The 22400-nt window shown below is 60.1% G+C and overlaps 6 protein-coding genes across 6 annotated transcripts; 5 read left to right on the forward strand and 1 right to left on the reverse strand.

Annotated features, from left to right (window-relative positions):
- Positions 1–2361: 2361 nt before the first annotated feature.
- Positions 2362–4225, forward strand: JDV02_008773 (uncharacterized protein). The gene is made up of 7 exons (XM_047990403.1): positions 2362–2598; positions 2801–3272; positions 3327–3374; positions 3427–3459; positions 3516–3599; positions 3651–3684; positions 3742–4225. Exons 1-7 carry the CDS (start codon positions 2480–2482, stop codon positions 3768–3770), a joined length of 819 nt encoding a protein of 272 aa, XP_047846410.1. The 5' UTR covers positions 2362–2479; the 3' UTR covers positions 3771–4225.
- Positions 4226–5571: 1346 nt separating this feature from the next.
- DBP9 (RNA helicase) lies at positions 5572–7797 on the forward strand. The gene is made up of 3 exons (XM_047990404.1): positions 5572–5905; positions 5988–7255; positions 7323–7797. The coding sequence occupies exons 1-3, from the start codon at positions 5615–5617 to the stop codon at positions 7603–7605; spliced, it is 1842 nt and encodes a 613-aa protein (XP_047846411.1). The 5' UTR covers positions 5572–5614; the 3' UTR covers positions 7606–7797.
- A 760-nt stretch (positions 7798–8557) lies between these two features.
- On the forward strand, positions 8558–12112 carry UTR2 (putative glycosidase CRH2). The gene is made up of 3 exons (XM_047990405.1): positions 8558–9878; positions 10004–10441; positions 10518–12112. Exons 1-3 carry the CDS (start codon positions 9770–9772, stop codon positions 11333–11335), a joined length of 1365 nt encoding a protein of 454 aa, XP_047846412.1. The 5' UTR covers positions 8558–9769; the 3' UTR covers positions 11336–12112.
- Positions 12113–13256: 1144 nt separating this feature from the next.
- JDV02_008776 (uncharacterized protein) lies at positions 13257–14424 on the forward strand. The gene has a single exon (XM_047990406.1). It carries the CDS (start codon positions 13264–13266, stop codon positions 14260–14262), a length of 999 nt encoding a protein of 332 aa, XP_047846413.1. The 5' UTR covers positions 13257–13263; the 3' UTR covers positions 14263–14424.
- Positions 14425–14762: 338 nt separating this feature from the next.
- On the reverse strand, positions 14763–16818 carry JDV02_008777 (uncharacterized protein). Its single transcript, XM_047990407.1, has 3 exons — positions 16219–16818; positions 15161–16111; positions 14763–15029 (listed from the first exon to the last, which is right to left on the reverse strand). Exons 1-3 carry the CDS (start codon positions 16640–16642, stop codon positions 14767–14769), a joined length of 1638 nt encoding a protein of 545 aa, XP_047846414.1. The 5' UTR covers positions 16643–16818; the 3' UTR covers positions 14763–14766.
- Positions 16819–18106: 1288 nt separating this feature from the next.
- On the forward strand, positions 18107–22016 carry JDV02_008778 (uncharacterized protein). Its single transcript, XM_047990408.1, has 2 exons — positions 18107–19521; positions 19593–22016. Exons 1-2 carry the CDS (start codon positions 18230–18232, stop codon positions 21661–21663), a joined length of 3363 nt encoding a protein of 1120 aa, XP_047846415.1. The 5' UTR covers positions 18107–18229; the 3' UTR covers positions 21664–22016.
- The last annotated feature ends 384 nt before the right edge of the window (positions 22017–22400 follow it).

Raw genomic sequence — 22400 nt, forward strand, 5'->3', positions numbered from 1 at the left:
CCGGCGCCAGATCACCCTCCGGTGTGTCCACGGCGCCAAGAGGGTTTCTGCTTCGTACAGTACATGAGGTACGTACATACCGCAGTACTTGGTTGGCAACACGACAGGCATTTGTGGCTCGCCCCGCCTTGAGCGTGGGCTCTGGCGTCTTTTGGCGTGGTCACGAAAGGGCCAGGGCCTTAGGTCATGCAGGTGGGGCGCGGCTGCCCCCTTAGGTACTGCGTACCTTCTTCATGCTTGCAGAACGTGTGAGCGCAGGGCAAGTACTCTACATCTGCTAGTGCTTGTGCGCGTCACCACCTGCGGGGTGGTGCCAGCACGCGCTCGTTCACGTGCCGCAAGCGAAATTTGCTCGCACTGTCTCTTGGCGTGTCCCGCAGTCGGGTTCACACAGTACGCAAACTTTGATGCAGACGGTCACGCCACTCTCGGATGCGGCCCAGCCACCCCTCCACGAAAAAGTGGGTACAGGGAAATGATCTGGCCCCTGCACAGCTCGCGGCGCCCAAACTCCAGGTCCCTCGCGTCCCCCCGTCGCCCGCTTCCTCCCCCCCTCTCACCCGCAAGACGCCAGCAGCCCAAGGTCCAAGTCCAAAACACGCACGCACACAACACCTACATACAGGTACTTGGCCCGCGAAACCCAACCAAACTCGCCCGAGTTACTTGGGCTCGAGGTACAGTACGCTCCCGTCGCGACCTCGTCCATCCGCCGCCCATCCTCAAGTATACCTCCCGCAACGAAGTACCGCTTGCTTGCCGGTCGCTCGCGCTGCCAAACGCGGATCTGGGTCCACAGCTGCTACCTTGAACTGCCACTGTCGACAAGTCGTGACAGACGCGACGCCTCAACACCAACCGTCTCTTGCCGGGCGGTTCGAGACGCTCTCGTGTCGTGCCGTGTCGTGCCATCGCGCAACCGCCGCCCGGTACGACCTCATCAGCGGTGCCCTGCTCTGGGTCGGCTGCCGCCATCTGTCTACTACTAGTACGTACCTTGCGTACCTGATCTGGCCACAAACGAGTGCCAGGCCAGGCTCGAAGCACTCGCATCGTCGCGTCGCTTGGAACGCGCGCTCATCTGTTGAGCGAGCGAGGCGTTGCCCGTCTAGCACTTAGAGGCTTTGGAATCCCAGCCACCAGCAGCAGAAGCAGTTGTCGTACATACATACATCACACTGCACTGTACGGGCTCGTCAAGGCGTGGGCGTCTCATCAACCACACACGTGTTCCCAGCCCCCTTTGCGCGCATCATCTCACGCCAACACGCTTCGGCACCTGGAGCCGTCAATCGACACTCTCACACACACACACGCGCATCCACCGCCGTTACCACCACCACCACCACTACCACCGACACACACGCATTCATTCACTCACTCACCCGCACTGCAGTCTCAGGCCTCGCTCGCTGTCACATTCACCCGTCGACGCACCACGGGAACACGCGCACCCACGCGCCAGAGCGGTCCGGACAGAGCCAAAGACTTCACATCACCAGCAGCGAAGCTCGATCCAACTGCCGCATTCGCATCTAGCCACCCCCCTTCTCTAGCAGCAGCCAAGGCGCAGCAGCGCAGCTCCAGGTTGCAGGCCCCGTATTACGCAAACCCCGTGGCCCGGCCAGCGTGGATTCTTACTTGCTACGAATACCACCTACTAGTCCCGAGGCTCGGACCACCTGTGCGACCTGACCTTGTCTCCCTGCCACCCCCAGCTCTCCCTCGCACAACCAAGCAAAACCGAAGACATCCTCTCCACGTCGGATGTGCTTTATGCCACCTCGCTGAACCCAAGGAATACATTGCCCGTAAGTACCGCCCATCGCGCTGCCCGTCCTCGTCGCGCATCCCGTCGTGCTCGCACGACACAGGCAGCCTTGCGGCAAGCTGGCGATTGATCGAAAGCTCGCCGCGTCATTTTTTGCCGCCTGCCTGCCTGCCTGCTGCTGGCTGGCCTGCCCGCCCGCCCCGTCGCACGCGTCGCCGCTCGCCAAAGAAAAAAAAAGGGCTCGCTTGGCGACACGACCCGCGCGTCGCTGCAGAACCACACACGCCGCCGCAGACCCATGCCGGCGAGCTGACGGACACACACAGCCCGCCTGCCTGTCTGCCTGGTCGCGCGCGCGCGCTCCCGTCCTTCATCAATCAGCGGCGCCGCCATCGCACAGCTGCCTGCCTTGTTTGCCTCGCGTTGCGTCCGTCGTCTTGTCGCGCAGCTTCTGGCTCTCTTTTCTACCAGCACCGTCTTGATACTGACTCCTCACTCCCGCCACCTTCCAGATCATGCAGCAGTGGCAGGTCGGCCCCGTGCCGGAGTACGTCTACTCCAACTCCACCCATCAGCCCAACGACATGCAGTAAGTACCTCTGCCGCATCCTCTTGTCCTTCCTGGTACCCCGACCCCGTGTTTGTCCTCGCCCTCGCTCGCTGCCTCTTGTCCTGGCCGGCCCGGGCCTGTCACGTCATGTCACCCCGATGCATGCCACTCTGCATCCATGCACTATCTCATGGTGGCCTCTCTCGGGACCCCCTCGATCCTGTCTGTCGACTTGGCCCGCCCGAGCACCAGACACAGACGCCAGCGTCGGCCTACCGTGCATCGCCCCGTCCATCACTCCCTTTTTCTCTCTCCTCCCCATCGTTCGCCCTCGCAGACAGGCGCCTGAGGATGACCTCTGCCCGTCACCCAGCAACGGCCTCTGTCGTCTGCGCCGGGGTCGCAGCCTCTGCCCACGCGATACCATGACGTCCTCTCGCGAGTCTGGGCGTGCCTTGCTGACCCGACTGCCCTCTTAGCAACCACCCGTACCAGACAGACATGAACCGCCGCAATGAGCGCATGGAATTCCCGTATGGGGCGCCACAGCCCAACATGAGCCAGCAGCAGCACCACCCCACGCCGGTACAGCCGCCCATGAACGTCCCGCAACCTCCCGCCGCTCAGGGAGGCTCGCAGCAGCAGACGCCCACGCAGACCCAGGCCCAGCCGAGCCGGCAACGGAAACGCCCGGCCCCCAACGCTGCTCCGTCTCCCGCCACCGGTGCCCCCGCGGCGCCCATCACCCCGAGTCAGCCTCCCGCGCCGACACCTCCCGCGCCGCAGTCCGCGCCCGCCTCCCAGCCGCCCGCTGCCGGAGACGACGCCAACTCCACGCCTGTGCAACCCCCGGCCAAGAAGAGCAGGACCAACACGCCCTGGACGCCCCAGGAAGAGCTGCGCCTGAAGCAGATGCGTGATGCCGGCAACAGTTGGGCCGAGATTGCCAAGGTACGTCGCCTTCCCTCACCCGACAGGCTCCACGACTGACGGTGTGCTTGATAGACGTTCCCCACGAGAACCGAAGGGTCGGTGAAGAAGCATTGGTACAAGGTATACGGCTGTCCGTCACAGAAGTACGGCATAGGCTCTGACAGGCGCATAGGACATGCACTATGCCGAGTTTGCTGAAGATGAGGTATGGTTTGCCCACAATGTGAATGCTCGTTGCAGTTGGTTAACATTGAATTACAGAGCCAAGCATTGTTGAATGCCATCAAAGAGTATGAGAACAACAAGTGGAAGGTGATCGGCCAAAAGGTTGGCAAGCCCGCCAAGGTATGTATTGCACAAACGCACAGTAAGGGACCGCTGGCTGAATTGCGACAGGCGTGCGAGCAATATGCAAAGGAGCATTTTCCAGGTGGGTTTGGGACGCGTTGCAATCTTGCCACTGGTCGCCGTAGCTGACCTGTGACAGACCTCTTCAGCAGCACCAAGGGAAGGTAGGAATCGCCCAGTGCCAATAAGTCCTGACCAGGGAGGTCGAAGTTGGGGTCCGTTGGGTCGGAAACGAAATTCTAATCACAGATATATCGTTCGAGTATAATATCGGGGAAGGGGCCGGCACGCCTGGCAGCGCAGTGTTCCAGACTGTACTCGGTGGGCCTGGCGCAAGGCCAGAACTTCCTCTTTCAGCGAAATTTGCACGGAGATGGAGAGGATGGGCCGGAGCTCGGTGATTTTATGGCGAACCCGAGATTGCTTTGGTGTGTTTTTTTCGTCGGGTCATTTCGTTGTGTGTTTATTACTCTTTGTCTCGTCTTCGCGGCTATCGTGGGCCTCAAGTCTTGCAATTGCTGCGTCGTTTGAGCCGTTCTCATCAGTATCTTGAACATCCGCCGGAGAAATCGAGGTTCGCATTGCCTGGCGGGGACGATGAGGCGGCACGAGGGACGCTGGGGAGGGGGGGGGGGGGGACAGGGCGAGGCTGTGGCCCGCCTGGCCGGGACTCTCGGCCGCGGCCAGACAACTCCAGCAGAGGGCTTGTGGTACAGATTGGCCACGATGGACCAGGGACGACCACGGCCCCGGGATGATGTTGTTGGGTGGAATTGGCGACCGAGACAGACCGCCGTAGAGAGGGATGTTGTCTCGGATGAGGCCGCTGTTTTGTCTGGAGGACCGTTCAGATAGCTATACCCCCAATGCCCAGTTTCCTTGTGGAGTTGTAGTCGTGAGCGCGCCGTCGAGCCGCACCCCGAGGTTCTAGAAGCGATGGCAAGCCAAGGCCCGACATGGACGAGTTGGTGGTGACCTAGACGAGGAGACAGGCCAGCCAAGGTACTTGCTTGACTACTAATAGAGGTCTCCAAACGAGGTACCTCGTCTGGGCCGTCTTCGTGGTACCCCGTGTGACTTTGGAGTCAAGTACTTGTCCTACGGGCGATGGTCCGCCCCACAAGGCGGCTGACCGCGTTGGCGGCCCCCGCGAGGAAACTTGGAGACGAGCAGGCCCCGAGGCCGGTGCGTGCCGTGCGGGAAGCGCAGAGGCACCAAGTACGAGTACATCAGGTACGCGCTGCGTACTAGAGGTAGTAGGGAATTGGCGACAGGTTCTTTGAACGGGCTTGGTGGTGCTGGAGGAGCTGGAATGTCCCTCGAGAAACGCTCGGCGCGATGTACCTCCTGCATGAAGTGCGTAGGTACCTTGGTAGCCTTTTGACATCTGGCGACGGCCCGCGCCGTGTCCTTCTACATCGATCGCGTAACTTGCTCCAGCCACCCCCGCAGGGTGCGTGAAAGGGACTCTTGAGGAAGGCCTCGCGAGCTTGTAATTCACATCTGTTGTTTTGTGTTTCTCTCCATGTCCCAGCTGCTGCCTGTCCTTCTGCCCTTGTATTGCCAGTCCTTCACTGTGGATAAGGTGCGAAATAGAGGAGCCACGGTCCGGACACAACTGCAGCTCAAGTCGGGTCGCCAGCTACCCAACACGAGGCATTAGCCCCATGGGAGATGGGAGCTATCCTAAACATTTAAGAATACCAGACACCACATATTCCACGCTGTCGGGTCGAACATCAACGTCAAGTATGTTGAGAGCGGAAATGTTGAAGTGCCCGTGCAGTTGTAGGGTAGGCAGGATTGATCACAGCAATCGCTCGCTCCACTCTCTTGCAGGAGCAGAGGAACCCCCCACCAAGATTTGGTACAGTGGAGTGTGGTACGTACCTTATCGAGCGAGCATGGGCATTTTTTTTCTTGAGAGTCGACGAGAGATTCTCCGCGTATGAATATTTTCCTACCGACACAAGCACAACCTCGCCCGACCTGCAATTAATCCGGCAACAGCCATGAAACGCAAGCTTGACCAGAACGACGTGCCGTCTCCGGGGCCAAAGAATGAACCCGCGGCCAAGCCCAAAGCCGCAGACGACGATACCACATTCGCCGACCTGGGACTTGACCCAAGATTAGTGCAGGCTGTCGCGGAACAGAGCTTCCTGAAGCCGACGCTCGTGCAGCGCAAGGCCATTCCGCTGGCCTTGAATGGACAAGACGTCCTGTGCAAGGCGAAGACGGGCTCCGGCAAGACGGCCGCTTATGTTCTCCCCGTCCTCGCTGGCATCCTGAAGCGCAAAGCTGTACGTGCAGACCCGGGCATGGCGCCGCGGCAGCCGGTCCCTGAACAAACCTACGTGGTCTGATATACTAACTGCGATATAGGCGGACTCAAGCGCATCAACAGCGGCCCTTATCCTCGTGCCGACGAGGGAACTTGCCGACCAGGTCTTCAAGGCGATCGAGCAGCTTTCGACGCACTGCGCCAAGGATGTCCGGGCCGTGAAGCTGACCGACAAACTCTCCGACGCGGTGCAACGATCGCTCCTGTCGACGTCTCCCGATGTTGTCATATCGACTCCCGCCCGAGCCTGGCACAATGTCCAGGCGAACTCGTCGCCCCTCGATGTGACCAAGCTGTCGCACCTCGTCCTGGACGAGGCGGACCTGCTTCTGTCATATGGCTACGAAGAGGACCTGGAGAACCTGGCTTGGTCGATCCCCAAGGGCATCCAGACGATCATGATGAGCGCTACTCTGACGGACGAGGTCGACTCGTTGAAGAAGATCTTCTACCGGAGCAACGTGCCGGCTTTGCTCGACCTCGAGGAACCGGACGCCGAGGGCGAGGGCGTGACGCAATTGGTGACCAAGTGCGGTGAAGATGAGAAGTTCCTGCTGGCATACGTCATCTTCAAGCTGCAGCTGGTCAAGGGCAAATGCATCATCTTCGTGGGCGACGTCGACCGATGCTACCGCCTGAAGCTCTTTTTCGAGCAGTTTGGCATTCGCAGCTGTATCCTCAACTCCGAGCTGCCCGTCAACTCGAGGCTGCACGTAGTCGAGGAGTTCAACCGCAACGTCTACGACATCATCATCGCTTCGGACGAGAAAGAGATTCTTGGAAACGAGGAGAAGGCGGACGAAGAGAAGGAGGGAGACGAGGCACCTGAAGAGGTCGGCGACGAGGTCGGCGAGAAGCAAAGCCAGCGACCGCAGAAGAAGAGGAAAACGTCGAAGCGCGACAAGGAGTATGGTGTCTCGCGAGGCATCGACTTCAAGAACGTGGCGGCGGTCATCAACTTTGACCTCCCCACGTCCGCGTCGTCGTATACGCACCGCATAGGGCGGACGGCGCGAGCCGGCAAGGCGGGTATGGCGTTGTCGTTTGTCGTGCCCAAGGAGCTGTATAGGAAGCACATGCCGACGACGACGGCAACGGCGGAGAACGACGAGAAGGTCCTCGGGCGCATTACGAGGCAGCAGGCCAAGAAGGGCAAGGAGATCAAGCCGTACAACTTCAACACGAAAGAGGTGGAGGCGTTCCGGTATCGCATGAACGATGCGCTGCGCGCCGTCACCAAGGTGGCCGTGCGCGAGGCCAGGACGCGGGAGCTGCGCCAGGAACTGCTCAAGAGCGAGAAGCTGAAGAGGTATGCGCCGACGACCTTGCACGGGTGCCACGCATATGGAACCCCCTGACTAACTGAACGTCGTCAGGTACTTTGAAGAGAATCCGTCGGAGATCAACCACCTCCGCCACGATGGTGAGCTCAGGACGGCGAGGCAGCAAGCTCATCTGAAGCACATCCCCGACTACCTGCTACCCAAGGAGGGCAAGAAGGCGCTGACAGAGGACGACATTGGGTTCGTGCCGTTGCGCAAGGGCGGCAAGGCACGTGGACATCGCAAGGGGAAGGGCACCAAGCGCGGCGGGTTCCGAGCTGGCGGTCGTAAGGGCGACCCGCTGAAGACTTTTAAGGCGCGGCGGAAGACGAAGTAGCAGTGGCGATGCGGTTATTACATGGCGCGGAGCAGAGCAGGATTACTCGTAGGTACGACACGGGGTACTTTGTGCTAAAGAAGTACGAGCATTCCATCATGGAGAGCGTGCATGGCGGCGTCTCTGAATTTTTGACGTTTACACTGCATCCGCTGTCTACCATTTCCATTCAATGTCTCCATCTTGTACGAGCGCTGCGCGACAAAGTAATCAGTCATGCTTGGACCGTGCGGGGGCAGTGCTGCGTTGCCACATGGGTACGTACCACCTGCAGCCAGGTGCTCGCTCGCTTGACGCCCGCGCCGCGTCGCTGCCAGGGGGGCCAACTGGAATGTGCTCAGCAGTGGAGTCTATTTTCGGGATGTTCCTCATGAATGAAAAGTGAGGCGCGTCCGCGCGTGTGTCTGTGTGTTTCGGCAGGCAAGGTACGCATTGACTGCCGAGAGGAGTCGACCACGAAGAAGGATAAGAATAAGATGAAGAAGAAGAAGAACAAAGACAGTCAGTGCGGGCTTCCGGATCGCGTCATGCAGGCGCAAAAGAAACCGGGGACTCCCCGCGTCCCGCCGAAGCCCAATAATCAGCGACGCATTTATGCGGAGGAGCAACAGCAGGAGGAAGGGGAAGGTGGTGGCGCGACGGCGGCCTTACGACGGCAGAAATTGGACAGCGCCGTCAAAGCCGCCGACCCGCCCGGTCTCGTATTGCAGGCTGTTCCTTCGAGAGGGGTCGCATCCGCGCCGGCGCCGGTTCTGGTTCTGGTCCTGGTTGTGTGGTTGATGGTGGAGGTGATTGCTGGTGGTGGTGGTGGTGGTGAGGTGGTGGGGTTGTCTTTGTCGGCGGCGGCCGGGGCTTGACCTCACCCACCAATCCTCGAGAGTCGAAGCCCCCTCCCCCCCGGTCTAATTGCTCCTTTTTCCCCCTGCTCATGCTCCTCTCCACGTCGTGTGCACACCCCTTGGTCCTCACTCTAGGCCTAGCTGCTGGTTCGTCGGGGGCCAGGGCCTCGGGCCTGGGGAGCTGTCTTGGCCTCCAGTCAGCGAAAGACTGCCTGCCTGCTCGCTGATCCGTCGTCCTGCTGGGCCGATCTTCTTTTCCCTCCCAATTCCCACCGTCGTTCGTTACGGTTCACCACCAACAAAGGGAGGATCTCTCATTTTTTTCTTCACCACCACCACCACCACCATCGTTGAGAGAAAAAAAAAGGAAAAAAAGAAAGAGGAAGAAGAACAGGACGGAAGCTTTGGCGAGCTCTCGAATTCATCGCGCGACCGGCCGCCGACCTTTTTTGCCTCCTCCTCTTCTGGTTCCTCAAGTCGCTCGCTTTCCCTTGCTATTGTCAGGCATCAGAAACAAAGTCCGTTTCTGTGCCATCGTTTCTGGAAACGCAACCAGGGACCCCGCCCCCTTCCCGTCGTTTATATTCCCCATTCTATTCTGTGCTTCGCGAGATTCGCTCTTGGCTGCTGCCGCTGTGACCCCCCGCGGCCCAAGCTTGCTCGATCCGACAGCAGCCCCCCGTGCGACGTTGTGCGGCCCGCTGGTCCCCGATCGCATCGCATCGCAGCGCATCGCGTCACCGCATCACGGTTCTGTGCAGCGGACGACTGCACCGCAGCTGCATAGCCGCAGAGACCGTTACCGGATCCTCGGGCGCGCCTCGGGAGTCACTCCTCCCCCCATCATCATCACTTGTGTCTGTCGTTACGGCACTCACGAACAATCGGACCTTCCCCCCCTCTTGGCGTCATCAACAGACACCCTCTGGAACGCGTCCAAGGCTCGGCCATCGCTTTCCCGCATTCCTGCACAACAAGAGGTTGAGCAGACTGACAATCGGAAACAAACAAGAGAGCGATTCAGGTGGCGACTGAGACAAGGCCATTCGCTTCTTCTCTGAGACGACGACGCCCCTCCCTCCCTGCATTGTTCGCCGTCGTACCTTCCTGCCGCCACTAACACCCTTTTCGACTTGATTTGTCTATTTTCGTTTTCCTCGACTGACAGTCGCGTGCTCCCGAATTTGGCGACCGCGATCTTGCCTGCCGCAAAGAAAACAAAGCGGCCAAAAGTTCCCCATTTCGATATTCCACCAGAGCCCTCCTTCGCAAGGCGGCCGGAACAAAAAAAGAACACACACACCTATACACATCAACCGCTGGCCATGTTGCGCTCAGCGGCTCTCGCTGCCCTCCTGGGCGCCTCCTCCGTCCTCGCGGGCACCAAGTGCTCGCTGTCCAGCAAATGCCCCAAGGAGTCACCATGCTGCTCCCGTAAGTTTCCCCTCCCCTCTCCTCGTCCCCGTTCGCTTAGTCCGAGGGCGGAAAACCGTTGTATGCACGGCGCAATCTTAGAAAGACGAGGACGTTGCGTGGTCTGACTTGCTGGCGTGGGACAGAATACGGCGAATGTGGCGTCGGCGCCTACTGCCTGGGTGGCTGCGACCCGCGGTCGTCGTTCTCGCTCGACGCATGCGCGCCCGCGCCCGTGTGCAAGAGCACGACGACCAAGTTTGACAGCAAGGACAGCATCGTCGACATTGGCGAATACCTCGGCGACGCCAGCAAGGCCGACTGGGTGGCTCAGGGCGAGCCGGCCATTCACGATGGCAGCGTCCTTCTCACCATGCCGAGAAAGAGCGTTGGCACGGTCCTCGCGTCGACCAGCTACATGTGGTACGGCAATGTCAAGGCCAAGTTCAAGACGAGCCGCGGCAGGGGCGTCGTGACGGCCTTTATCCTGCTGTCGGACGTCAAGGACGAGATCGACTACGAATTTGTCGGTGTCGACCTGCAGACCGCCCAGACCAACTACTACTTCCAAGGCATCACGGACTGTAAGTGGACCGCGAGACAGAAATAGAGTGCGAGGGAGAGAGATCAAGCAACTAACGGGGAGCCGCGCGCGCGCAGATCACAACTCTGGTAACATCAGCTTGTCCGACACCTTCCACAACTTCCACGAGTACGAGATCCGCTGGACGCCCGACAAGGTCGAGTGGCTCGTCGACGGGCAGGTCGGCCGCACCAAGCTGCGCAAGGACACGTGGAACGAGACGAGCCAGCAGTGGATGTTCCCTCAGACGCCCGCGCGTGTGCAGCTGTCCATCTGGCCCGGCGGTCTGGCCAGCAACGCCAAGGGCACCATCGACTGGGCGGGCGGCGAGATCGACTGGGACGCCGAGGACATCAAGAAGGCCGGCTACTTCTACGCGACCTTCTCCGAGGTCTCGATCGAGTGCTACGACGCCAAGAGCCCGCCCGGCACCAATCACGGCAAGAGCTACACCTACACGAGCACTGCCGGCACCAACGACACGGTCAAGGACGGCGACAAGGACACGGTCATGGGCTCTCTTCTGGCGTCGGGCCTCGACATGAACAAGGGCAAGAAGAGCTCGTCATCGGCGTCGACCAGCGCGGAGAAGCCCACCAACACGCAAAACACCATCCCCGGCGGCGGCAAGGGGGGCGGCGGCGGCAACGACCACAGTGGCGACAAGGGCGGCAGCAGCAGCAGCGGTGGCAGCGGCGGCAGCAGCGGAAACAACGGAGGCAGTGGTGCGCAGCCCACAGCAGGCGGCTCGTCGGGCTGCAGCTCCAACAGCTTCAACCAGGACTGCAACAGCGGCTCCAAGGACGGTGGCAGCGGCGGCAAGAGTGGCAGCTCCAAGGCGAGCGCGAGCGCGCTGGCAATGATCATTGCCGGCGTGGCGCTGTTCTGGCTGTAAGGGCGGCAGGTTGTCGGCTGTTGTGCTTGTGTGGCCGGGCCCGCGTGGCGCCTGTTGTGAGACATCATCACGGCGGCGCGTCGGAGCCCCATTCGTTGAAGGAGGCACTTTGCGAGCGTCATCGTCATCGTCATCATAATCATCACACCGTGGGAGGGGATATTGTCATGTCTGCTTCGATGCTGTATCTTAGGGCAACCGCGCCCGTCCTGCATCATTGTACTTATGGGCTTCTTCTTCTTTTTGCTGTTTGTTCTCTTTGGTATCTTTTTTGATCCCGGGTTGGGTGGGTGGACGATAATGACCCGTCGTGGTCGTCCGGTCCTTTATTTCCTATCTGGCGGGCATGGCCTGAGTAATGGCAAAGGCAACAAGAAAGAAGAACAGGCGTGGCATCCGATGCGCGTGATGGGTAGGAAAGGGGAGCGGGGATGGGGTAAGGAGCATTTTCTTGGACAGATACGTAATACGAAGTAAAGATGAGCACTTGCGAAGGTTGCTGTTTGTGTGCGTTTGCTGCTTGCTGCTTGCTACCTGCGTGTCTTTTGTGCCTGCATCTTCTTGGTCGTGCGACGCAGAGCGCGAGGGGCGATGAGCAAGACGGATGTACATGGCTGATTGCTACCATGTCAAGACGTGTGTGGTGTTGTAATTGGTGCTTGATGTTATGACCTACCTGGGTTATAACAACAGCCCTGTATATAGAGTACGCGAACGACATCGAGGGGGTTTCGAGCACTTATCGAGTTCCTGGTATATAAGTCGCTTCGTCCTGGGGGGGCCAATACCTCTTCTCCGTTCCAAAAAGGGGGGTCATTGCTGCCGTTCCAATGATCAGTCAAGGGCATTGCATACAGTATATAACGTAGGTAGTATACGTACGTACATACAATACTCGGCAACAGCGCATACTACATACTTTGGTTATATCATGCCTTGATATAACGAAACGCGTCACCGCCTACCACCTGTCTGGTGGAAGATGGTGGGCGGGCTGGGGCTGCATGGTCATGATGCATGCATGCATACCATGTAAGAAAACTGCCTAGCCCATGGGCCAAATTGGGTACTCTCCCTTTTCCCTTCAGGAAGACTACAACCTCGATGGTGGGGGACGACGGAGGGGGATGGAGGCGGATGTGTACATTTAATTGCGAAGATTATCCCCTGTCTTACGTTGGGCGGGTGGATGGACTGACGGACGGCTCTCAGGTCGTCGGTGGCGCGGGTTCAACTCGTCACCACGAGGAGTTGCCTGGGACGGCGGGCCATGAAGGGGCGGTGCTTTGTGTGCGCTCCGTCATCTCTGTCCGTCTCTCTACCTGTGTGTGTGTGTATGTGTGGCTGGTGTGAATCTTTCCCCCGACTGTATGCACTACTACTGTACTTTGTAAACGCGGCGGCGCAAGGGGGGGGGGGGGGCATTGGCGGCTCGCTCGCGCGACTTCGACACCGTACAGTTAAGCCGCACTGCGCAGTGCGCAGCAACAGCAGCAAAAAAAAGACGCGAAGGCGCGAGGTGCAGAGCGCGAGAGGCGCGGGACGGACGCCACCCCCCCACAAGCGCGGGCCAACTGCCTGGCCGGCGGGGAGACACGCCCGCCGTTAGGGCAGGGAGCCGGATCGACGCGCCGGATGGTAACAGGGCTGAGGTAGTTATACCTGGAGCGGCACCCTGGAACGTGGCTTGCAGGGGGTGGTCGCTGCCGGGGCGGGTCCTTCCCATTGGAAGGTTGGAAGCGGTCGCCGGGGGGGATGATGATGCCGCGAGGGAGGGAAGAGGCGCGCGGCCGACGCGGGACGGAGCAAGGCGAGGCGAGGCGAGGCGAGGCGAGGCGAGACGGGCATGGGATAATTGTCCATGTTGTGGCTTTGAAGATGAATCGTATGTATGTATTCGTATACTGTAGGTGGTGCCATGGTTGGAGATGACGGGATGGGGTTATAAAGAGCTGGATGGCTTCCTCTTCAACATCACGAACATCACCAACATCGACACCATCGTCAACAGCATCAAGAGCCATCATCATCATCATCAACAACAACTAAAATCCATCAACGCCATCACCAAACAACACTGGCAATCGCTTCCAAGCCACTTCTACACCACCAACCACTCCACATACCACCAGCCCAACCAACTCAAGAAAACAAAAATGGCCAAGACCATCGCCTTCCTCGGCGCCACCGGCGGCTGCGGCCTCTCCGCCCTCCGCCGCGCCGTCGCCGCCGGCCACACCTGCATTGCCCTCTGCCGCACGCCGTCCAAGCTCGCGGCGCAGTTCCCGGACCGCCCCGCCAACCTGCACCTGCGCGAGGGCAACGCCCACGACGTCGCCTCCGTCGCCGCCTGCCTGTCGCACCCCTCGGACCCGGCCCGCCTCGTCGACGCCGTCAACTTCTCCCTCGGCGGCGTCATGAACATGGCCAAGCTGACGCTCGACGACCCGGACGTCTGCAAGAAGGGCATCGCCGCCCTGCTCGACGCCATCGCCGCCGTCCGCGCCGAGCGTGCCAACGACGACAACGGCAGCAGCATCAACAGCAGCAGCTGGCGCCCGCTCCTCGCCGTCGTCAGCACCACGGGCATCTCCCAGCACGGCCGCGACGTGCCCCTGCTCTTCGTCCCCTTTTACTACTACGCCCTGCACGTGCCCCACGAGGACAAGAGGGTCGCCGAGAAGAGCCTCTTTGAGAGCGGCGAGCGCGTCGTCGCCGTCCGCCCCAGCTTGCTCGTCGACGGCGAGAAGCCCGACAAGCCCATCCGCGTGCACGTCGAAGGGCCGGGCGGCATCGAGCGCAAGGAGGTCGGCTACTTCATCTCGCGCGACGACGTCGGCCGCTGGATGTTTGACAACCTGCTGCAAAAGGCCGATGACGGCGGCGCAGCCCAGTACGAGGGCAAGGCCGTCGGTCTGACGTGGTAGGCCTGGACATCAATCCAATGTCGAAGCGGGTTTCTTTCTACTTGATGAAACGGAGGGAGATTGATATCCTATAGACGACGAGCGGATTGGCGTTTTGGTTTCTCGGCGCGAACGTGGCTGGCATATTTTTTTTAATAGGGGCTATACTATAGAATAATGAACATTGCGTATCTGCTAGAGTTGGGAATTCACTTGTGACATGCAAAGTGCGACATGGAGTGATGTATCCTCACGATGCTGACGTCTGACATGGACTCTGCTACGTCGCCGATTTGATGCATGATACAGAGCACGCACGAGCTTGTATACCAAGGTAGTCCAGAGCGTCTAGCGGTAACATTGGGAACATGAAACCGCTCATGACTTGTATGTGATGCATTGCTGAATGCTGTTCCAAGCTCCCAATACGACAACCATGATGCAGTATGAACACGCCAATGCCTAACATGGACGAGAGAAATGCAGACCCCGAATACAACGCCGTTACCATGCCACCAACGCCCCTCAAAATGCAAACAAGCCAGACATCAAGGCGACGACGCAGCAATACATCCAAGCCGTATCGCGACGCAGTCCTACACCACCGCTGGGTTTCTCGCCCCCGGGCCTCTCTCCTTCGTTTGCGCCCCCGTTGACCCCCGAAGGCCCCTTGCTGCACTCGCCCACGAGGCTCTTTAGGTCAGAATTCGGCACAATCGTCCTGACTGTCGAGCCGCAGTTGGTGTACGGGGCCATGTACGTCATGTTGGCGTCGAGGTCAAACACCACTGCCGTTTTTACACCGGTCAGCCATTGAAGGGGGCGGTGTTATTCTCGCAACCGCATTTTCGGGGATTTAAAGAAACCGAGGACAACGAAAGAGAGAGTGAGAGAGGAAGAGGGAGAGAGAACGACTCACCGTACGCAGACCGCAGAAACGTGTCGCCCAGCAGCGCAAACGTCTCGCTCGGCATCACGCCCAGATAGCACATGGGCGGCCGCGCGCTCACCTCGCGTATCAGCTCCCGGTACGGCACCCGGACCGTCACGCCCTCAAACGCAAAGTCGACGGACCCGTTCCTCCCCGCCAGCGCGCAGTCGACGATGTAAAACCCGTTGAGGTCCATGGTCTTGGACCCCATGGCCGCCGCCAGGCCCCCCGCCACCGCCGGCGGCAGCAGCGTCAGCGTCGCCCCCGTGTCGAGGAAGACGGACATCGACCCCTGCTTATTGTTGTTGTTGCTGCCGCTGGACGCAGGCTGTGGCAGCAGGTCCGTCGCCGTGCCATCGGCGGCTAGGTGCCTCATGCCCTTCATCGTCACCCAGTACCGCGCCACGCCGTCGGGCGACTTGTCCCGGGGGATGATGGGCAGGGGCGCGAGCCTGCCCGCAAACTTGGACGTGTCGACGCCGCCAAACACGACGATGCCCTGCCCCTCGTCCTTGGACCCGAGCGCCACGCTAAAGGCCTTGGTGCTCGTCACCTTCTGCAGCGCCAGCTGGTCGACAAAGTTGTCGTACCCGGTGTTGAGGCCCCGGCCGTACCCGAGGCCCAGGATGCCCGCGAACTGGTTCTCGCTCGTCTTGGCGACGCCGAACTGCACGCGCTTCATCGTCGTGGCACCACCGCCGCCGAGGGAGATGTCGTCGAGCACGTACGTGATGTTGGCGGAGCCGATGCCGTAGCGCAGCGACGTGCCCACCTCGCTCACCACGGCGGTCGACGAGTTGGCCGGGTCGTACCGCCCGATGGCCAGGCAGAAGCGGCGGTCCGTCCCCGGCAGGCCGCTGCAGTTGGGGTTGACCCAGAGTTCGAACGAGCCCGTGTCGAGCTGGGCAAAGACCTTTTGCGGCGGCGTCCCGATGCTGACTGCTTTCATGTTTAGCGGAGAACAAGCACACAGGCGCAATCAACGGCTGCCCTGCCATGGCCTTGGTTTAAAGATGGAAAAGAAGAAGAAAAGAAAGGCTGCTCACGTTGGGCGTAGTAGGCTACATCTGAGCGGTTCTCGAGTTGCACCTCGAGCGTCCTTTTGCCTATCCCTGGCGACGCGGCGTGGATGACCGGCAGCGTCAGCGTGCCCGGCAGGCTGTCGACGGCGGGGAATTCGCGTCCAAAGATGTTTTCGACATGTACATCTTGAGGTCCGTCTTGAGCTGGTCTCTCCGAATCCTGTACATGTGACGGTTCCCTTCGTTTGCCGTGTGGCACCGGCAGCGTGCCCATCGACATGCTGTTCTCTATCGCAGCAGGCAAGGACCGTCGCGACAAGACTGTCGAGTCTTCTTCAGCGGCCAGCGTGAACGCATCTCCTCTGATCCCCTCATCGTGGAGACTCTGTGGGAGCGACTGGACGGCGAGAGCAAGGGCAACGAGGACAAGGAGCGACGTCGGTGCCATGTTATGGCGGCCCGAACGAGTATATCGAGACTAAAAGAAACAAATCAACCATATATATGCAAATGCAATCGCTAATGGTCTAAAGGTCTAGATCAAGACAATCCATGTAATTGGAAAAAAAGAGAAGGAAGAGTAGAAGGAATGGGCAGCTTCAGCCGGGTCGTCCCAGCATTGACCGCGTCAACTACTTGTCAATCCGATCCGGGTGCCATGCCATCCATACTCGGTCAAGCACATGGTGACCCGACTCGACGTCAGCTCAGCTCTTCAGCGACCCGGCACCTACCCGTGCCGGGACGCGGCCCCAATTAACCTTCAACGGGGCCAATTCTCAGGTCGGCGCCCTGACCGGGAGCGGAAACTCTCCCCAGCAGATTGGGGCTGTGAGAGGGCATGCGCGCGCGCCGCTTGAGCGCTGGCGGGAGACCCCTTGATGGTGCATTACGCTGTACACACACAGGCGGTGCGCATGCCGAGACGACCCGTCATCAGAGCGACGAACATGCGCGGCAGTTCGGGTTCCTGCTGGACGTCGAAAAGGGGACGGGTTGGCCGTCCGGGTCGGCGGACATGAGGCAATGGTCGTCGGGAGTCGTCTCAGGGCAGCCGCGTTTGAGAATCAGACGCAGGGGGTGGGTTCGCGTCTGGGCTTTCGTCAGGGACGGACGGATCGATGCCACCAACCCCACAGATACGGGCTTATATACGAGTTTAAGATATATCGATACATCTCCGCTCGTCAAACGAGGTATCGGCCGACCGAGCATTGTCTCGATTTTTTAAAGATTTATCTTTGCCAAGCTTGGCGTTTTCGTGATTCGGTTGTTCCTGTGATGACTATGGTATGCTGTCGTCGTGATGGAGATGGAGATTGTGTATTATGGATTGACTATTTTTGGACCTTCAGGCTCCCCCCTCCCCCGGTCGAGGGATTGCATGGAATGACACCCTTTGCATAAACCTCACCTGCGCTTGAAAGCTTTCGCTCCTACCGTTGGTACGAGGTATACCTAGTAATAGCGCTACGGAAACTCCATGTCCTTGTCGATGTGGTCGACAATCGTCGTCATAGCACCAACTTACTTTCCTCCAAGAAGCTGTGATTGCCCTTACCAAGTACTTCGTACAGTATACAGAGGGTCGCAAGGCCGCAGGTGACTGAACTGGTGCCGTCCTGCAAATGAACGTGCCTCTGCATCTACCAAAAACCTTTTTTACTACGGAGTAAATATTGTCGACTTCACTGCCTCTCCCACCACCACCGACCAGGGTCGCTCGCTGGCTGAGCCGATTCTGCCTTGCCGTGCCTTTGGATCCCAATCAAGCTCGATTGGTCGCCCAGCCGCGCAGCATCAAGATATGAGCTGCAGCCTGACAGATTGGCGGGGAAGGGGGGCGCGGCGTGAGAAAGAATTTGCATTGCACATTTGCGTGCACCCGGGAGGGACATGGGCGCTGCGTGTAGGTAATTAAAAGCGCTGCCGCCTCTGCCACCACCTCCTTCTCGCTGCGAGACATGGGTGTGATGGCTCCTGCCGTGATAGAAAAACCAAGGCAGAGTCAGGGTTCGTCATCTCGGCTCGCCAAATGGACCCGTGGAGCATTTCAACCGGTCTTGCCGGCTTCGTCTCCCTCGGGCTCAGGGCCAGCAGGTTGCTCATCGAGTACTACGGCAACTACAAGGACCAAGATGCCGACATCGCCCAGACGGTAACCCGTCTGACCGACCTGTCCACCACGCTGGAGGACCTCCGGGCGGCACTCCGATGCAGCAGCGGCAAGCGCGACGCCGAACGCGAGGTCAGAGCCGTCATCACCAAGATGATCGAGAGTTGCGATGGTCCCATACGAGAGCTTCGGCAGCAGCTGGACAGGTTCCGCGAGCATCGCGACGGGGGCATCTGGGATAAGACGGTCCTCGGGGCCCGTCGCTTGGCCTACCCGTTCAAAAAGAGCACGCTCACGAAGCTGCAGCGGAACATCGCCGACGTCAACTCGCGTGTCAGCTTCGCGCTGCAAGTGCTGCAGCAGCACGCCATCGAGGGCGCGCGAAAAGAGCTCAAGGAGACCGAAAAAATACTGGCCGTGGTCTGGTCCACACAGGTGTCGCTGGTCATGACCCTCTGGCTCAAGGCTCCGGATCCGACGGCCTTCTACTCCCAGACCATTAAGAAGAAGCAACCTGGGACGGGGCTTTGGTTCGTCCGGCGATGGGAGTTTCGTGGGTGGCTCGCGGAGCCCAACTCGTTTCTCTGGCTTTATGGCTTCGCCGGGACTGGCAAGTCCCTGTTGTGCTGCACCGCCATTGAGTCCGCGTTCCGCTATCGAGGCTCGAGGAAAAGCGTCGGAATGGCCTTCTATTTCTTCAGCTTTGCAGACCCGGACAAGCAAACCGTGTCTGGCATGCTCCGATCCCTGGTTCTGCAGTTGACGAACCAGCAGGATTCAACCTTGCTAGAGCAGCTCTATGCCAACCACCGCGACGCCGTCCCCCCGAACGAGGCGCTTCTGACCTGCCTCAAAGGCCTTGTGCGGTCCTTTGAAGACGTTTACATCTTTCTGGACGCGCTTGACGAGTGCCCCCACGACTATCGCCATCCACGCGACTCGCAAAGGGACGAACTGCTCGAGGCCATCACTGCGATGCGGGAATGGGGCGTGAGTGGCCTGCATCTCTTGGCTACCAGCCGAGATTCGGCCGAGATTCGAGAAGTCCTTGGTCCCATGGTGAACGAAGGCGTCTCCATGAAGAATCCATCGGTAGACAAGGACATTGGGAGATTCATCGAAATGCAGCTGTGTCAAAGGCGGCGCCTTCGAAAATGGACCGAACACCATGAGTTGATCAAGAGCGAGTTGACGCAACGGGCCCAAGGCGTGTACGTCATGCCAACCCTGCATTTTCCCCTGCCGTCAAGTTCAGTCTGACGAGATGTTTCTACGTTTTCAGTTTCCGGTGGGTTGACTGCCAGTTCGGTGCGCTCGAGAGTTGTCTTACACTGGCCCAGCTCAAAGAAACCTTATCGACGCTGCCCTCCACGTTGAGCGAAACGTACGAGAGGGTCCTGGCGGGCATTCCAGACCAACACATCAAGCACGCGAAGCGCATTCTGCACATCCTCTACTACGCCTTTCACTCGCTGAGGGTTCGCGACGTCGCGCTCTTCGCCGCCGTGGAAGTCAGCTCAGACAATGCCGCCTTCAACCCGGAAGACCAGCTTCACATGGAGCTTATCCAATCCATCTGCCCTAGTTTCATCGAAGTATCTGAGCGGTGGGGCTGCCCCTTTCAAGATGCGACGATGCGCATAGCACATGCCTCGGTCCAAGAATACCTGGTGTCCAAGGACATAGGAACGTGGAGCAAGAGGGCTGAGTGCTTCCGTTTGAACGACGACACCGCTCATGCAGGCCTTGCCTGCATGTGCCTCGCGCACCTGCTGTCTGACTCGCACATTGAGGCCTCAAAGCCGCAAGACAAGGTTTGCGGGGACTGCGCCGACGAGCCCGGGACCTCCTTGGAGGCGCCTGAGTCGTTTTCACTGTACTGGCAACCGGATCGGGTTGGCAAGGCGCTGCTGCAAACAAGCTTTTGGCAGGGGACCGAGAAGGATCCGTGGGTAGGTCTGATAGATCCAATGCCGCTCCTCCGTTCGAGAAGGCAACTCGACTGGGAGGCACTGATGCGTGAAGTCGACTCGGCGGGGCAAGAGGAAGCTTGTGAGGGAAACAAAGAGCCCGAGGCCTTCATGACGACCAGACTATCACAGCTGGAACCTCCACGGTCCCAAGACTTGGGGTTAAAAGCGCTCGCTGGCAGAGTCGTCCAAGGGACGGACGGGCCAGTGGCGTGCATGCCGCCGGCACCGTCGAGCATGGGACCGAACTTTGTGTTCGAAGAAGAAGACAGCTCAGCCGTGCATCCAAAAGACTCAGAAGCGTGGTCGGGCGACGCGAGGTGCCGGGTCCTGGAATATGCCCGCATTCTCTGGATCAAGCACTACGACAAGGTGGTCGACCCCGCCGAGAAGCGGCTCGCGGAGAAACTGGCCATGCGGCTGTTTAGAGACCGTGAGAAGTTTGTGAGATACGAGATGCGCAACACGTACGGCTCGCAGCTCTACGTGGCCGCGGCCAGAGGGCTAGGCTTCCTCGTCGCGGGACTGCTGGATGACCCGTCATGGCGAGACGATGGCGGCCACGGCCGTGCAGATTCCCATCCCCCGCGGCCCGCGGACGTGGCCAACGAAAGACATGACCGCAAGGTGAGGGCCGCCTTGGACGACCATTACAATGCCCAGGCCTGGCCCCCTGGTCTCGACGGCACATGGTTTCCGGAATGGTTCGGGTCGAGCACGCGCCCGTACATCGCCAGCGGCGGGACGGCGCTCCACGCGGCCGCATGGGCCGGCCACCTGGACATCGTGGCCCTGCTCCTGGATCACGGCGCCGATGTCAACGTCCATTGCGGCCAGACGGCCCTGCAAGCGGCAGCGTGGGCGGGCCGCCGGGACGTCACGGCGCTGCTGCTGGACCGCGGCGCCGAAATCAACCTCTCAACAAGGGGATGCGGGAGCGCGCTCCACGCGGCGGCCATGCACGGCTACAGCCTCCTCGTGGAACTGTTCCTCGACCGAGGCGCTGACGTCGACTTCCAGTGCCGCGAGCACGGGACGGCTCTGCACGCGGCGCTGGTGTCGTGCCGCAACCTCTGCGTCGAGAGCCTCTGCCCGTGGAGCGAGGGCGACTTCTTCATCCACAACGAGCTCGACGAGAGTCCCCGGCCGGGCCAGGAGCCGCGCTTGGTCGTCGTGGCCCTGCTCCTTGGCCGCGGCGCCCGCGTCGACGTCTGGAGCCGTCACTACGGGACGGCGCTGCAGATGGCCAAGGGCCTGGGCTGCAGGAACATGGTCGAGCTCCTACTCGGCCGGGATGCCGACGTCAACAAGTCCACCTTGGAGGGGGCTAAAGACGGGACGGTGCAGCGTACGACGGCGCTGTCTGAACCACGATGCGCATAGCTGATGTCTGATCGAGTTGAGGGGGAGGGCCCAGGGCTTTTCTTGAAGATGACGGTCTATGACACAGGGCCGTCTTTCACTTCCGAGAAACTCGCGGCGAATGTCTGGCCAGCTTCCGAACCGGCGGCGGCAGGTTGCCATGGGCAGCGTTGACGAACCGGCCCGACCCCGGGGGCCGGACCCACAGTCGGAGCCGAAGGCGGAGCCAGAGTCGGGGCCAGAGTCGGGGCCTCTCGATAGCTGAGACAAACGATTTCTCGAATGACCTTTTTTTTCCCTTCCAAGTTCTCGACCCAACGCAACATCCGCCGCTGTCGAGTGCCAGGCCTGGCAACGTCTCCCGTGAACCTGAGCATCGCTTGGCTGGTAGCTCAGCGCCCCTTTGGACTACTCCCTCGCACCGAGCAGAAGCTCCCCCCGGCTCACGAGCGAACAAGTGACTGCCACCTGGTGCCTACGCTGGATCGAGCCCAGCCACCCCTTCGGCGCCCCCTCTCCGCTCTACGCATCATCGCTCTTTGCTGGGGCCAGGGCGATCGATCGTCAGTTCAGAGTGAATAGTGTCTCCCCCCCCCTTTTCTTCCCCCCGCTCTCCGCCCCCCCCCAAAAAATCCTACCCAATTGACACCCAACGCCGCGGCGTTTCGATCCGGCGGGACCGTCCGTCCGCCACGGGTCGGCTCCCCGGCGAGCAACGAGCATCGTGACCATCGCCGTCAGGGTTGCTGGCGCCCTCG

This window comes from Purpureocillium takamizusanense, chromosome 8 (assembly GCF_022605165.1).
Source record: "Purpureocillium takamizusanense chromosome 8, complete sequence".
NCBI lineage: Eukaryota > Fungi > Ascomycota > Sordariomycetes > Hypocreales > Ophiocordycipitaceae > Purpureocillium > Purpureocillium takamizusanense.

Coding starts and splice junctions, on each gene's coding strand:
- JDV02_008773 (XM_047990403.1), top strand. CDS start 2,480: ATGCATGCCACTCTGCATCCATGCACTATCTCATGGTGGCCTCTCTCG. Junction 2,599..2,800: donor GACGCCAGCGTCGGCCTACC/GTGCATCGCCCC, acceptor CTGCCCTCTTAG/CAACCACCCGTACCAGACAG. Junction 3,273..3,326: donor GTTGGGCCGAGATTGCCAAG/GTACGTCGCCTT, acceptor TGTGCTTGATAG/ACGTTCCCCACGAGAACCGA.
- DBP9 (XM_047990404.1), top strand. CDS start 5,615: ATGAAACGCAAGCTTGACCAGAACGACGTGCCGTCTCCGGGGCCAAAG. Junction 5,906..5,987: donor GCATCCTGAAGCGCAAAGCT/GTACGTGCAGAC, acceptor ACTGCGATATAG/GCGGACTCAAGCGCATCAAC. Junction 7,256..7,322: donor AAGAGCGAGAAGCTGAAGAG/GTATGCGCCGAC, acceptor GAACGTCGTCAG/GTACTTTGAAGAGAATCCGT.
- UTR2 (XM_047990405.1), top strand. CDS start 9,770: ATGTTGCGCTCAGCGGCTCTCGCTGCCCTCCTGGGCGCCTCCTCCGTC. Junction 9,879..10,003: donor GGAGTCACCATGCTGCTCCC/GTAAGTTTCCCC, acceptor GGCGTGGGACAG/AATACGGCGAATGTGGCGTC. Junction 10,442..10,517: donor CTTCCAAGGCATCACGGACT/GTAAGTGGACCG, acceptor GCGCGCGCGCAG/ATCACAACTCTGGTAACATC.
- JDV02_008776 (XM_047990406.1), top strand. CDS start 13,264: ATGACGGGATGGGGTTATAAAGAGCTGGATGGCTTCCTCTTCAACATC.
- JDV02_008777 (XM_047990407.1), bottom strand. CDS start 16,642: ATGGCACCGACGTCGCTCCTTGTCCTCGTTGCCCTTGCTCTCGCCGTC. Junction 16,112..16,218: donor TGTAGCCTACTACGCCCAAC/GTGAGCAGCCTT, acceptor ACATGAAAGCAG/TCAGCATCGGGACGCCGCCG. Junction 15,030..15,160: donor GTTTCTGCGGTCTGCGTACG/GTGAGTCGTTCT, acceptor TAAAAACGGCAG/TGGTGTTTGACCTCGACGCC.
- JDV02_008778 (XM_047990408.1), top strand. CDS start 18,230: ATGGACCCGTGGAGCATTTCAACCGGTCTTGCCGGCTTCGTCTCCCTC. Junction 19,522..19,592: donor ACGCAACGGGCCCAAGGCGT/GTACGTCATGCC, acceptor CTACGTTTTCAG/TTTCCGGTGGGTTGACTGCC.